The 14,548-nt window shown below is 42.7% G+C and overlaps 1 protein-coding gene across 1 annotated transcript in view; it reads right to left on the reverse strand.

Annotated features, from left to right (window-relative positions):
• Positions 1–14,548, reverse strand: part of Ank3 (ankyrin 3) — a 594,813-nt gene that overhangs the window by 111,042 nt on the left and 469,223 nt on the right. The window contains exons 20-24 of the mRNA XM_059281286.1: positions 13,929–14,027; positions 13,740–13,838; positions 12,506–12,601; positions 6,705–6,777; positions 6,467–6,529 (exon numbers count right to left, since the gene is read on the reverse strand). Of these exons, the coding sequence (XP_059137269.1) occupies positions 6,467–6,529; positions 6,705–6,777; positions 12,506–12,601; positions 13,740–13,838; positions 13,929–14,027 (430 nt within the window). The remainder of the gene's footprint in view (positions 1–6,466; positions 6,530–6,704; positions 6,778–12,505; positions 12,602–13,739; positions 13,839–13,928; positions 14,028–14,548) is intronic.

The raw sequence follows: 14,548 nt of genomic DNA on the forward strand, positions 1-14,548 counted from the left end.
CCAAGCTCCAAGGATCTGAGTTCAATCCCTGATATACACACGGAAGAAAAGAACTGACTTCCAAAAGTTGTCCTCTGACCTACACACACACACACACACACACACACACACACCCTTATATAATTTTTTTTAATTCCTTGCTTGAGTTCTTAAAATCTATCTAAAACTAAGTCTATACTTATGGTTATTGACCATGTGCCTTGGTCTGCACGGTCCTTATACTCATATAGTTTCAAGGAGGTTTATTTCTATTGTAATGTCATTACATTTTTAAAAAATATGATTGCCTTGTGATATTATGGCCTTTATCACAGGTGTGTGTGGGCGGTGTGTGTGTGCTCTGTGTGGATGTGTGTGTGAAGAAGGAGGCAATCAGGAATCTTCCTGCTCACTGTCCACTTACTCACTGATGTAAGTTGGCTCTTTTTTTTTTTTTTGTTTTTGTTTTTGTTTTTCGAGACAGGGTTTCTCTGTGTAGCTTTGCGCCTTTCCTGGGACTCACTTGGTAGCCCAGGCTGGCCTCGAACTCACAGAGATCCGCCTGGCTCTGCCTCCCAAGTGCTGGGATTAAAGGCGTGCACCACCACCGCCCGGCAAGTTGGAGAGATGGCTCAGCCGTTAAAGGCTAGGCTCACAACCAAAAATATAAGTTGGCTCTTAAGAACCTAGAGTTCATCAGTTAGTCTAGCTGTTCAGTTGACTCAGGGAATCCCTTGTCTGCCCTCTAGGAATTACAAGTGGGCCATCACACCTACTTGGCATTTATGTGGGCTCTGGAGATCTGAACTTGGCACATCCTTAGGCACAGGGGTGAGCGATTTAACTGCTAAGCCATCTCCCTGGTACATATTATTCCCACCTTTTGAAGAGCATGATTTGTCCTTTTTCTTAAATACACACTTGGTTTATCATGCATTTGTGTGTGTGATGTGTGTTCCCATAAAAGTGTGTGAGTGTGAGGGGTTCACATGTGTGTGTAAATCTGAGGATGATATTAGAAGTCTTCTGGATTGCTCTCTACCTCATTCACTGAGGCAAGGTCTCTCAACAGAAACAAGAGGTCTTTGCCATGTCTGGTATAGCTAGCCAGGTAATTCCCTGTCTTTGACTCCTTAGCCAGGGCTGGAATTATAGGGAACTACCATGCCCACCTGGCATTTACAGGGTTCCAGGTCCTCACATTTGCACAGCCTGGATTTAGCTCTGGCTGTCCTGGAAGACTATATAGACTAGGCTGGCCTCAAATTTGAATTCACAGAGATCCACCTGCCTGTGCCTCTCAAGTACTGGAATTAGCTTAATTGTACCTTAATCTTACCCCTTTTTGGTAACTATTTTTTACCACATATGCACTTAACTTTTAATTTTTTTCTTTCAATATTTAATGTCTGCATTCAATCCTGGCAGAGATTTGATAGCTCACTCAAAAAAAAAAATTTTTTTTTTTGTTTTGTTTTTTGAGTCAAGGTTTCTCTGGATAGCCTTGACTGTCCTGGAACTCTTTCTATAGACCAGGATGGCCATGAACTCACAGAGATCCACCTGCCTCTGCTTCCTGAGTGCTGGGATCAAAGGTGTGCACCACCACCGCCCAGCTAGCTCACTCGAAATTTAAGCAATTTCAGGTAAGATCATCCTCCTTCACAAGGCTGTGGCCTCCTGACCTGGATCCGTCCCCCTGCACACTGCTGTCTGGTTTCTGTTTTGCACGGCTTCATTCCATTCCCCATTGTGTGCCGTCTATTGTTCTGTAAATGTCATGAGACTCCAACCCACTAGAATTCTGCAAGCTAACATAACATTTGCACTTTGTTCTTCCAATTTATAAAAATACCCACATGAAAGGAATTTACAATTAAGGTCCAAGCTGAGCCAGAACTACTACGGAGCTCCATCCCAACCCCACATCACCCCCTATGACCACTCCACCCCCACCCAAGCTAGAAAACACCTTGGACCTTGATCTTGACCTGAACTCTTTTTGCTTCCTTCTACCCTGCCCCCATCTCTCTCTCTCTCTCTCTCTCTCTCTCTCTCTCTCTCTCTCTCTCTCTCTGTCTCTCTCTCTCGTTCCTTTTTTCTCTTCCTCTGGTCTCTTCCTCTCCTCATGCCTTTCTTTTCAATTATAGACTCATTTGTAAAATGTAAGCATCTGAGGAGCAACAGAATAAAGATTATGATTTGTGTGCACCCGAAGAGTCTATGTACGCAATGGATTTGGGGGAGGGGTGTAGAACACAGACGACTACTGCCATGTCTGCGGCCCCTTGGGTCTTCTGCAGAGCTCACTGAGGTCTCCTTGCTCTGGTAAAGGCTACCTGGCTCCTGGTTAGCGGTGGTTCTGCTCACGCTTCAATCTCTGCTCTCTGTATCTCTGCCCCACTGTCCTCCTGGGACATTACTGCACTGTCTAGACTTTTTCTTTTTCTTTCTTTCTTGAGGAATTAACTGAGCATTATGCAAACATGTCTTACCTATAATTACTTTCTCAAAGGAGACCAAAAGGAAGAGAAGGGCGAAAAACCAAGTAGAAAATGGTGGAGAGAGAGAAAGGAGAGACTTCCTGGCATTAACCTGTTAATATCTATTCTTTCCTAATTTAGTGTTTATACTATTTCCCGTTTTACAGACTCATCCTTTTCTTTCTTGAGGTAGGCTGCCCATAGGTGTTGCTTATAGACGGCGCTGAGAATTCTCAGCAGCCCACAGTGGGCTGTCAGTCATGTCCTCTCTCCCCTCCCCTGCCCTCCCTTCCCCTCTCCCCTTCTCTCTTCATGCAGACAGGCTGTCATGTAGTCCAGGCCCACCTAGCCCTAACTCACTGTGCAGCTTTACATCTGCCTCCTCCTACCCCCACATCCTGACACCTATGTGTCTGGCTCTTGCTAATTCCGGTACGGCGGTGCATTCACAAGCCTTTCGGTTCACAGAAATGAACACTTGCCACCGCCACAGAACTCACTCAAACTTGCAGGCCCAGAGCCAACTATAGAGACAGTTAAAGGACTGGAGAGACTGTCAGGAAACTGAGTTAGAAGTCAACATTATCATTCAAGTTGGAAGGGATATTTTAAAACGAAAATTTCATAGCAATTCATTTTAGGATAATTTTTGGTAATACAAAAATGCTAGTTTATACAACAGAGATTGGTTGGGAAAACGGTGGTTGGCAGAGCTCAAGTTAGGAAGATTTAGGGCCCTTCACCAACAGTAATATTTATTTATTTGTTTTTGGTTTTTCAAGGCAGGGTTTCTCTGTGTAGCCCTGGCTGTCCTGGAACTTGGCTCTGTAGACCAGGCTGGCCTTGGACTCAAAGATCCACCTGCCTCTGCCTCCCAAGTGCTGGGATTAAAGGTGTGCACTGCCACAATCTGGCTGACAGTAATATTTATATAAATCGACTTAGATGGTAACAGCACACAAAGCTGAATCGTCTTTGGTTTGCTTTTATTTTGAAACAGGGTCTACTGTGTGTCTTGGCTAGCCTGGAACTCTGAAACTCACTATGTAGACCAGGCTAGCCTCAAACTCCCAGGGACTGAAGGCATGTACACTATACCCAGCAAGAGCTGAATCATCAACAATACATTTTCTTTTTTGTTTTTTTCTTCTCTCTTCCTTTTTTTTTTTTTGCTTGTTTTGAGACAGGGTTGGTTTCTCTGTGTAACAGCCCTAGCTGTCCTGGAACTCTCTTTGTAAACCAGGCTGGCCTTGAACTCACAGAGATCCACCTGCCTCTGCCTCCCGAGTGCTAGCCTGGCTCAATGACACATTCTCAATGTCTTCCATGGAGAAAGCAAACACACTGCTTTGCTATATGGTTCTGTCTGGATCAGACTACAGCTCCAGCCTTAGGCTCCATTTTAGACACTTGAATTCTCGGCAGACATATATGACTGGAAATGGACCCAGGAGAAAGACCATGCTGAGTCGGGGAGCAGGAAGAGAAAGTGACTGGGATGGGCCTGAAGTGGAATCGAAGATGAAAGAGCAGGAGAAACACATTCAAACACCCAAAGAAAAGAAGACTCGGTAAGTGAAGGTGCCTGCTACGGAACCTGGTGCCTGAGTTTGATCCCCTGGGCCCTACAAGGTGGAAGGACAGAACTGACTGACAGATCATCCTCTGACCCCTGCACACCCTTGATGGCATGTGTGCAGTCACCCCCCCCCCTCGCCCACACACAATAAGTGAATATAATTTTTAAAATATTTCAAATACTTGAAAGGCTGGGACATGGGAGAGTAGATTCTATTCTAAATAATCATTGGAACCTGAATGCTCATCATTCTGGCCCAAATAGATCAGAATCCAAATCACCAGCTAGAAGTGAGAGGGAGTTCAAGGAGGCAGGGGACTTTTGAAGAAGATTATTCAAACTGGATCAGGCAATTTGAGGCATTTGGGTAAAGAAGGTTCTAGCAAAAGAGATTCCAGCTCCAGGGGAGTTCAAGCGGACTGACCTTCAGGACCTATCCTACCCCCTACCCCGGTATCTAATTCTATGACACTATAAAATCACAAGCCAAATGACTCCGACAGCCTATGAACACACCCACAGAGGAAAAAACAAAACTCAATGAACGACAGAAATGATAATTATAAGCCACTCTGAATTTCAAGTTTGCAAATATAAAGAAATGATTGTCATTTCCACTTCATTAAGTGAATTCGACTCAAGTTTAAAGATTCAATTTTCTCTTGTTTTGAAATCATTTGATAACTGATCCACATCAACAAAGCTATTACACAGTCCATTCAAACCTGGCCTCTCATCAGGGTGGTAGCCTTGGCTCTTATGTTAAAAGGGCAGAAAAATGGCTGATAACGATTGTCCTACTGTATTTCATGCTAACTTAACTTGGAAAACAGTCTTTGAATCCTGGTTTGTTTGTGCACACACAGGGAAGCACATCACCTTTTTAAATAAAAACATGTGCACACGAGAAATTGCTCTGGAGTGTGGCAAGAGAATGTGCTGTATTAGCAGATGACAGTGGGACACATGATCTCTCACGAGGATGTGACCAAAATCCAGTGGGAGATAAAAGAGAGGTGGACACACAACTGATGGAAGAGCCTATATAAAAAAGTATTAAGTCCAGCTGGGTGGCAGTGGCGGCGCACTCGGGAGGCAGAGGCAGGCGGATCTCTGTGAGTCCGAGGCCAGCCTGGGCTACCAAGTGAGATCTAGGACAGGCACGAAAACTACACAGAGAAACCCTGTCTCGAAAAAAACAAAAAAGCAAAAACAAACAAAAAGTATTAAATTCAATAATCATAGACAATCAAGACAACCAACTTCAGGGTTGCATTCCTGTGAGTGTGCCATACAGCCACCGGCCTCTCTGTGTGTCAGTCTAAACAACCGCACCAACGTGACAGCCACTTTGTGTCAGGTAGATTTTCCCACTACTTACGCTCCCAGTGAATTTGAACTAAAATCCTGCTAAGACTGACACAAGAGAAAAAAAGTACTATGTAAAGGGGTGGGGTCAGGGAGCAGTAAAGAAGAAAGTGATTTTGGAGGATAAACTTATTCAAGGAAAAAAAAGAAAGTCAGGGGAATGGTGGCATGTGCCTTTAGCCCCAAGCACTCGGGAGGCAGAGGCAGGTTGATCTCTTTGAATTGAGGCCAGCCTGGTCTACATAGAGAGTTCCAGGACAGCCAAGGCTATATAGTGATCCTGTCTCAAATTAAAAAATAATAATAATATATATCTAATACAGTAAATATTTCATTATTTCAGTGAAGTTCCAAAATTTGCCACCTTTACAATATTTATTTACTTATACAATGGTACTTTTCCAACAGACCTTTCAAACATGTCATATATATGTATACCGACACACATATATATGTAAGTGAATGACATGGTCAAGAGTATCATTCTTTTAAGTAAAGCAGAAAACGAGTAGCTGTATTGAGCACATGAAATACAGCCTTAATATATATCAATCTCCTTATCAAGCCACTATTGAACGTCTACAGTTTAAAAGTGGTTTTACTCAGGTTGAGTTTCCATGCTGAGTCCCAAGTCCAAAGGTGATTTTTACTGCAGACTTGCAGAGTATACTGCAGACTGGGCATTCGGCCTGTGACCTGTAAGGATGCCCTTTACACTAATGGAAAAAACAAAAAACAACTAAAAACAGCTAAGTTGCCCCTTTTCAGATTTCAGACACAAACAATAAAACTATCCGTTTTCTGCTTGACAGAAAGGACAGAAAGAGAGGAATCCTGATAAGTAGTGACATTTTTTTTCTACTTAAAGGCAGGAAATGGGCTCGAGAAATCAAGTCTGAAAAGGGATAGGACGAAGGCAAGGCTTTAAACGACCCCCAAATTAATTCTCAAAATTTCGTGAGAAGTTAGTAACGTGAGGAAGTGTTACTGTTGAGAGCCAAGAAATGAAAGCTGAAGTTGGGGGTTAAGTCTCATCACAGGAGAGAGGTGTAAATACCTTCTTCAACATCTGAGATATACTCCCCATCACTGAGCTTTTCGGGGGCGTTGGCTTTACGAACTGCATGATTTAATTGATAATAGAAGTGTATGAAAATACTCATTCCCAACACTGGGACCCACCATTTAAACATTCCCCCAAACACGTTGGTAAAGGCCTTTCTCCCGGAAGCAACAGATACCCAGCCACTCATTACCATGACGACCCCCGTCCCCGCCCCCAGACATTGTCATACCTTCATCATCTGACATATCGAGAACTTCATTCATCGTTTCTGGAACATTCATTTTGTGCTTCTCAGTGATGGTCTAGGAACAACAACAAAAGCTGCTTCAGTATGAATGGACTTGGTATTTCTGCTAAGACAATTTATTTCTTTCCAAATTGACTGATATCCTATGGGACTTCAGGGTCAAGGACCTAGAATTCTTTACACACAACATGCTCTCTCCCTTGAGCAGCACGGGGGTGGGGGTGAGGTCCTCAGAAATGCCCCTCAGAGGAGCACAAGGTAGAAGTCTTCCAGGGACATAGCAGATGACAGATTGTGGTCCCCAATAAGGCTTTTTCAGAGGAAGCGAAGAAAGCATTGCTATGCTTGTCCCTGCCAGAAGAACCAAACCTCACATTCCACCCCGGGTCATGGAAGGAGATAGCCCAGAATAACAGAAAGGAATTTGTCATTATCATTCTCACCAAGCTTCTTACTTCCTTTGTACTCTTCACTACGTGTCCATTTCATGAACAGGATACAGCAAAAATACTAACGTTATATAAGTTATGCATATTTTATAACGATGTGCATTAAAACCATTTCAGAGGCAACACATTTGAAGGATCCTTTTAGCTTCCAAAAACCTTCATCAAGAACACCAAGTGGCAGGGTGCATGCCCTCCTGACTCTTGCTTACTCTTTCGGTAATGTTTTAACTTTATAATCTATATTCATTCAAAAGACAGCAGCAGCAGCAGCAGCAGCAGCAGCAGCAGCAGCAGCAGCAGCATGTAAGTTAAAAAACTGAAAGCAGGGGCTGGAGGGATGGCTCAGTGGTTAAAGCACTGGCTGCTCTTCCAGAGGACGTGGGTTAGGTTCACAGCACCCAAATGGCAGCTTGCAACAATCTGTAACTCCAGTTCCAGGGGATCAGAAGCCCTCTTCTGGCTTCTGAATTCATGTTGTATACAGATATGTATTCAGGTAAAGCACCTATACACATAAAATAAAAATAAACAAATCTTAAACTGGGGGGTGGTGGCGGCGGCGGCGCACGCCTTTAATCCCAGCACTCAGGAGGCAGAGGCAGGAGGATCTCTGAGTTTGAGGCCAGCCTAGTCTACAGAGTGAGTTGTAGGACAGCCAAGCTGCACAGAGAGACCCTGTCTCAAAAAACAAAAACAACAATCAGTTCTGAGAAACAAAAACCAAGGGCTGGGAGAGATAGCTCAGCAGTTAATAGCTCTGGCTGGTCTTCCAAAAGTCCTGAGTTCAATTCCCAGGAACAACATAATGGCTCACAACCATCTGCAAGGGGATTAGATTCCTTCTTCTGGTGTGTATGAACATGGAGCACTCATATACATAAAATATATGAATAAATAAATCTTTAAAAAAAAGAAAACAGAAAAGCACCCACAAGTTGAAACTGAGGAAAGCGATCAATTCAGTTTCTTATTGATTTTTTTTTTGTAAATTATTTTCCTATGCTCAATTGTTATGTAGAATACAATACAAAACTGAAATTGATCACTTCTTTAAAATAAATTTTCAATTAGTTTTATAGTCTCTAAAATTGTACAGAAAATTCCTATATGCTCCATACTAAGTCCCTTATCATAAACTCTTATGTTAGTACAGTACATTTGTCATAGCATACCAATACTGATACATCATCATCAAAGTTTGTGTTACACTGACATTTCCTTGATTTTGGTCCCACATTGCACACATTTGATGTAGCTGCAATGGCTCTCTGGGCTTTTCTTGACTGTTACAATTCTCAACTTTCTTTGGTGCTGAGGACCTTGAGAGTCTTGAGCTATATCAGTCAGTTGTTTAAAGAAATATCTGTCTCATTTGTTTGTTTTCTTTTGTGATTAATCTAGAGAAGGAAGGCTACAGAGGTGACAGATCTTTATCTTCTTTACCATCCCATGTCATAGCAAATGTGGTCTTTGATTTTCTGGCTGAGGCAGTATTTGTCAGAGTTCTCTCCTGTAAAACTTACTCTGTTCTCTTTTGCTTGTATACTGTTCTTGTTTGTTTGTGTTTTAGAAGGAGAGCACTATGTTCAGCCCATATTTAGGCTGTAGGTAATTATGTTTGATGCTTCCTTGAGAGTGAAGGATTTTCATAAGTCATTTGGAATCCTTTGCCAGGGGATATTTTTCTGCTACATTTTTCAAGACTGAAGAAAGCCTTGAGGCCAGTATTCTGACAATGAACGGAATGCCCTGTACTTTTTGTAATTCTTTTCCCTCAGGTACCCGCACATTCTTTCCCACACATTTAGTTCTTTGCTTACACCAGTATGGGCTCAGATATATTTGCTTCATGCTTTGAACTATGCTCTAATATTGTTTTATTTATATTGTTTTGGTTAAAGTGTTCCAGCCTTGGCCATCATGAATTCTATTGATTTGTGTGTGACTGCCCCCCATCATTGTATTCACATATTTTATTTAACTTTGGTAGTGATGGCAGTGTGCTTCCTTGATGTGCTGGTTAATTTTTTGTCAACCTGATAAAAACTAGGGTCACCTGGAAACAGGGATCCTTAACTAGAGAATTACCTCTATCAGCTTAGCCTATAGGTAGGTATGTGTGTAGGGAACTCCTGATCAATGGTTGATGTGGGAGGGCCCAGACCACTGCAGAAGGTGCCACTCCATGCAGGTGGTTCTGGGTTGTACAGAAGTAGTACCTGAGCAAGCCATGGGGAGCCAGCCAATAGGCAGTGTTCCTCTACAGCCTATGTTTCAGTCCCTGACTCCAGGTTTCTGCTGTAACTTCCTGTCCTGGCTTTTCTCAATGATGGACTGTAGCCTGTCCATAGAACAACCTGTAAGCTTAGATAACTGGCCCTGCTTCCAAAGCTGCTTCTGGTCAGCGTTTTACCACCACAGCAGAAAGCAAAGTAAGTACACGTACTTTGGAACAACCCTTTTCTAGTCCTACAGCTAGCTAGCTCTTTCTCCAAGGTGTCCTAGCTCCTTTATGCAGGGAACGGTGTTAGCAACTCACAGCTGGATGCTAGATGTTCTCTGATCATGGCTTCTAGAGAAACTGAGTATTTCAAGCATCATGATCAAGTGAAATACAACTTTAATGCCATTAAAGGAAGAGTCATCCCTCTGAAGCTCAGCATTTGGTTTCTCATGCTACAGCGACAATGAAGGCATTTACTCACCTTCCTTCTCAGGATTTCCACATCGTACACTGTCTCTATGTGGCAGAGCTTATTAGTAGAAACAATGGCTGCTGAGGTCCCAGGAACTTGCTAGAGCAAGGTGGTCAGTGTGGTGGGGGCTGAGCTATGCTAATTATTTTAAGATTACAAATACCAACTCGAAATCACATCACTGCCATCTAAGGAAATTTATACATAAGCACTACAGCAGGGCCGAGAAGGTGGTGTCTGAGTTTATGACAGTCTCGAGTGCCAGAAGCGTGGAATAATTCCTCAGGACTGGCTTTTTTGCTGGCCACCATGACCGCTTACAGTATTTGGAGGCCATATTCTCTTCCTGGGGGTAGTCTGGACGTTGCTTTTAGCATGCATTATCTTCCTCCCTTTTGAAGAAAGTCACCACCCAAGCTTAATAATGTCATACATGTGAAATGGCACTACTGCCATAGACTCTGGTGGGAGCCTGGTCCTTTCCCGAAGATGCAGTATTGCTTCCTCATTTCTGTAACTCTAGACTGGTGGTTACTGTGATGTATTGAGAATCCAACTCAGAGCCTTGTCCATGCTTTACCAATCAACAGTCAGCCTTCTAGTGTATATTAACACTTTTAGTGTTTCACTTTTTAAAGATATTATATTTATATGCCTGTGTGTATGCATCTGAGTGTGTGTGTGTGTGTGTGTGCGCGTGCGCGCGTGCATGCATAGGTAGCTGTGGAGGCCAGAAGAGGGCACTAAATCCCCTAAGCCAAAGTTACCAGCTCTTGTGAGCTACCAGTGTGGGTTCTGGGAACCGAACATGAGTCTTCTGGAAGAGCAGCTGGAGTGCCCAATTATTGAGTTGTCTCTCTAGCCCGAAGCTTTTATTTTTATTTCATATACACATTGTGAAATTGCCCAATGGGTGAAGAATTCAACTGTGACTTGTATTTTGAACTACTAGACAAGGTTTGTCCTGTAACACTAAAACAGCCATCTGATGTATTAACTATAATGACTCAAACAGCTACAGCATCAGGACACTTGGTTACTGTTAAATAGCTCATTTCTCTCCGTCTCCTTCCTCCCCTAGAGAAAGCTATATGGGAAGTCCAGAACATTAAGGCTAGAAAATGTTGTTTGCTTAACCTTTCTCTGAGACTTCAGTAATAGTCAGGCATGGTAGTGCACGCCTGTACTCTAGGGTCAGAAGCATTCAAAAAATTTTTTAATTTTTTTAATTAAATGCACGCCTGTACTCTCTGTAAGTCTGATGCCAACCTGGCCCACATAGGGTGACTCTGTCTTGAAACAAAACAAAACACACACTAACAAAAACATCCAAAAGAACTCAGCAACAGATTTTAGATTTTAAAAGCTGCATGAATTGACGGATGCAATTTTTGTCCTAACCTCTATGGTGATGACAGAAGTAGATCCTGGTTAGTGAGCATTTTCTGTCTTGTAAATCATACAATTTCTCTCTTCTACTCAGCAGATTCGGTTTTGAAAGCCTGCAAACTGCCAAATAACTCAGCTGGCAGGGTAGCTGCAGACAGCCTTAGCCCACGGTTTTCTATATAAAGCACTGCGTAGACAGAGCAAGTTACGCACAGTAGCCACGTCTGCCTTCAGATTGGGAGGCAGGAAAAGGAAAATGATGGCAATAACCCCAAATTCCACGGTCCTAACTGCCCTTAATCCCAAAGTTGCCAAATCTAGTTCAAAGGCACTAGACAGGATTAAAATGATTTATTATTGTTTTTCTTTTTTTGTGTTGAGCGCTGGGAAAATAGCTCAGTATGGAAAGACACTCACTACCAAGCCTGAGGGATGACCCTGGTTCAATCCCCAGAGCCTACATAGTGGGAAGAGAGAACTGACTCCCATAAGTTATCCTCTGACTTTGACATACGTCATGGTTGTGTGTACTCCCAATACACAAAAAAAATTTTTTAAATGTATCTAATGCAATAGGGTCATCTGGCAAATGTTTACTTTAATAGGAAAAATATTGGTTTCCCTATGAAAACCCCAACAAGTATTCAAAAAAAAAATAAGTATGATAATTAAAACCAATTTTTTATCTACCCATAACTTTAAGAAAACATTATTTTGCAAAAATGACAAACATTTTAAAGAGCTTATATGGAGTTTTCAAAGTCTTTACAATGCCAAGATTAGAACAAATAAACAAACTTATTTGGTAGCATATGGAATCAAAAACTCTTTATCCACTTAAACAACTAATTTTTTCTAAGATTTATTAGTTATTTGTGTGTCTGTGTAACTGTGTCTGAGTATGTGAGTGCAGTGCTCACAGAGGCCAGAGAAGGGCACTGGATCCCCTGGAGCTGGAGTTACTTAAGTTGAGCACTGCCCGAGGCAGGTGCTGGGCAGGTCCTCTACACTGAGCCATCTTTTTAGCTCCATAGGCAACTTTTATATATATATAGTGTTTCAAATTTTGTTTGTATCGGAAATGAGGGTTTTGCTACACTGACTGCCAACAATAAGGTGACAATATTTCAAAATGTGGCACTTAGTCTATGAATGGAGGAAGAAGGAACATTCTAGAAAAGCCTAGATGGGAAACTGCCATCTGGGATCTGGGCTTTCAGAGTAAAAGAGTTCTATATCCATTACTCACAGTGGTGGTCATAGTTTCCTCTGTCACGATCTTCAGCGTGTCAACCACTGAGATGTAGCCAAGGCGCCGGGCAATGGCCAGGGCTGTGTTCCCATTCTGGAAACAGGAAAATGCGGACAAGGTTACTCAACCTGCTGTGGAATATTCCTTTACACTGTGTGAATATATGTCGCTGTGATTGGTTTAATAAAGAAGCCGACTGGCCAATATCTGAACAGGATAAGGTTAGGCAGGAGAACCAGACTGAGGACACTGGGAAGAAGAAGGGCGGAGTCTGAGGAGTAGAGAGATGCAGAAAGAAGCAAGATGAACATGCTGTGTTGAAAGAAGTTACCGCCACGTGGCAGAGGGTAGATAAGAAATATGGGTTAATTTAAAATGTAAGAGTGAGCTAGTAACAAGCCCGAGCTATGGCCAAGCATTTATAATTAATAATGAGTCTCTGAGGGGTTATTTGGGAGCGGTTGCTGGGACGCAGAGAAACTCTCTCTACAGCCTGCAACCAATGCGAGACCAGTGTCTCATCTTACCAACTCAACTGTCACATAAAAAAAATGTAAAGGTTACATTGGAGATATAATTTTATAGTTTGGATCCTAAATATCACAAAGGCCATGTATTTGAAGATGTTGGTGCTACTGGCATGTTAGGACTCATGGAGGGAAATTATGCTGTTGTAATGGAGGTCCAGACTCCTCCTTTTTCTCTTTGCTTCCTGGTGGCCATGATAGGAGTTTCAGCAAGCACTCCCTGCCATAATGTCCAGTCTCACTACAGACTCAATATGATGGGGTCAAGTGATCATGGATTGACACCTGTGCAACTGCCAGCCAAGGAAAGACTCTCCTTCTATTAAGTTGCTTGCCTCAGGGATTTTGTCATAGTGACAGAAAGATAACTAACAAACATACTTTGTAAAAACCCAGCTCACCTGTTCCTACCCATGTATCAAGATCTGGGCAGCTACACATGGTTCCACGTCAACAATCAATGGGACATAAACATTTTTCTTTAATATATGCTTCCAGAAGTGGTGATGACGTGAGCATTTTTAGAGTAGGAAACACTGGTCTGCTGCTCTTTGGACAGCTCATGACATGGTCCCCACTGAGGGCTCTGTGGAACTTACCACTGAGATTTAGAAAAGCAACCGGTGTATGAGCAAAATGTGAGAAGCCTTCAGAGCCCCTCTGTCTCCTCCAGCCCCACCGCGTCGGCCGGCCCCACGGCTTACCACAGTGAGTTCATTGGGGGAGGCATTGTTCTGAAGCAAGACGTTGATGATGTGTGTGTGGCCCTGCTGAGCTGCTTGGTGCAGTGGTGTGTATCCGTTCTGCAGAAGGAAGAAGGACGGAGAAATGACATGAGCTGCCTTGAATACGAAACCCGGGATTTTGCTGGAAAGAAAGGGGAAGGCGCCCACCTTTGTTTTGGCATTAACTTTTGCAGAATGCTGCAGCAGAAAATTGACTATTTTGATGTTTCCATAGTGACAGCCCACATGGAGTGGCGTGTAGCCCATCTGTAATTACATTGTATAAAAAGAGAAACATTGTAAGTACACTTTTAGTAACAGCAATCCTAAACGGAAGTAAAAGTTATTATTCAACCTTCCATTTGAGCTGGAAAATAGATTTTTTTTTTTTAGATTCTTCCCCATAAAAAAATTGCCCTTTTCAGAGTTAGCCTTAATATATCTGATTGAACATAAAAATAGGTATTTAACTTTCCCTTACGTCAGCTCTTTACTCTCTAGATACTGTTGAGGACAGGCAGGAAACATGGACCAATCAGCCCCTAGACAGGTGAACTCTAACTGGTTGGTGCCGTCAGACAGTGTTGTATGGATAGACTAGATTAGGCTTGATTGAATGCTCTATCCTCTAACAAAATGGCTAAGTGACAAGCTTGAGGGGCCAGGGCAGGGGTGGTGGTGGCACATTCCTTTAATCCCAGGACTCCGGAGGCAGAGGCAGGCAGATCTCTGTGAGTCCCAGGCCAGCCAGGTCTGCACAGTGAGAGCTTGTAAGAGTAAACAACTTA

The sequence above is a fragment of the Peromyscus eremicus genome, chromosome 16_21, assembly GCF_949786415.1.
Source record: "Peromyscus eremicus chromosome 16_21, PerEre_H2_v1, whole genome shotgun sequence".
Classification (NCBI taxonomy): domain Eukaryota; kingdom Metazoa; phylum Chordata; class Mammalia; order Rodentia; family Cricetidae; genus Peromyscus; species Peromyscus eremicus.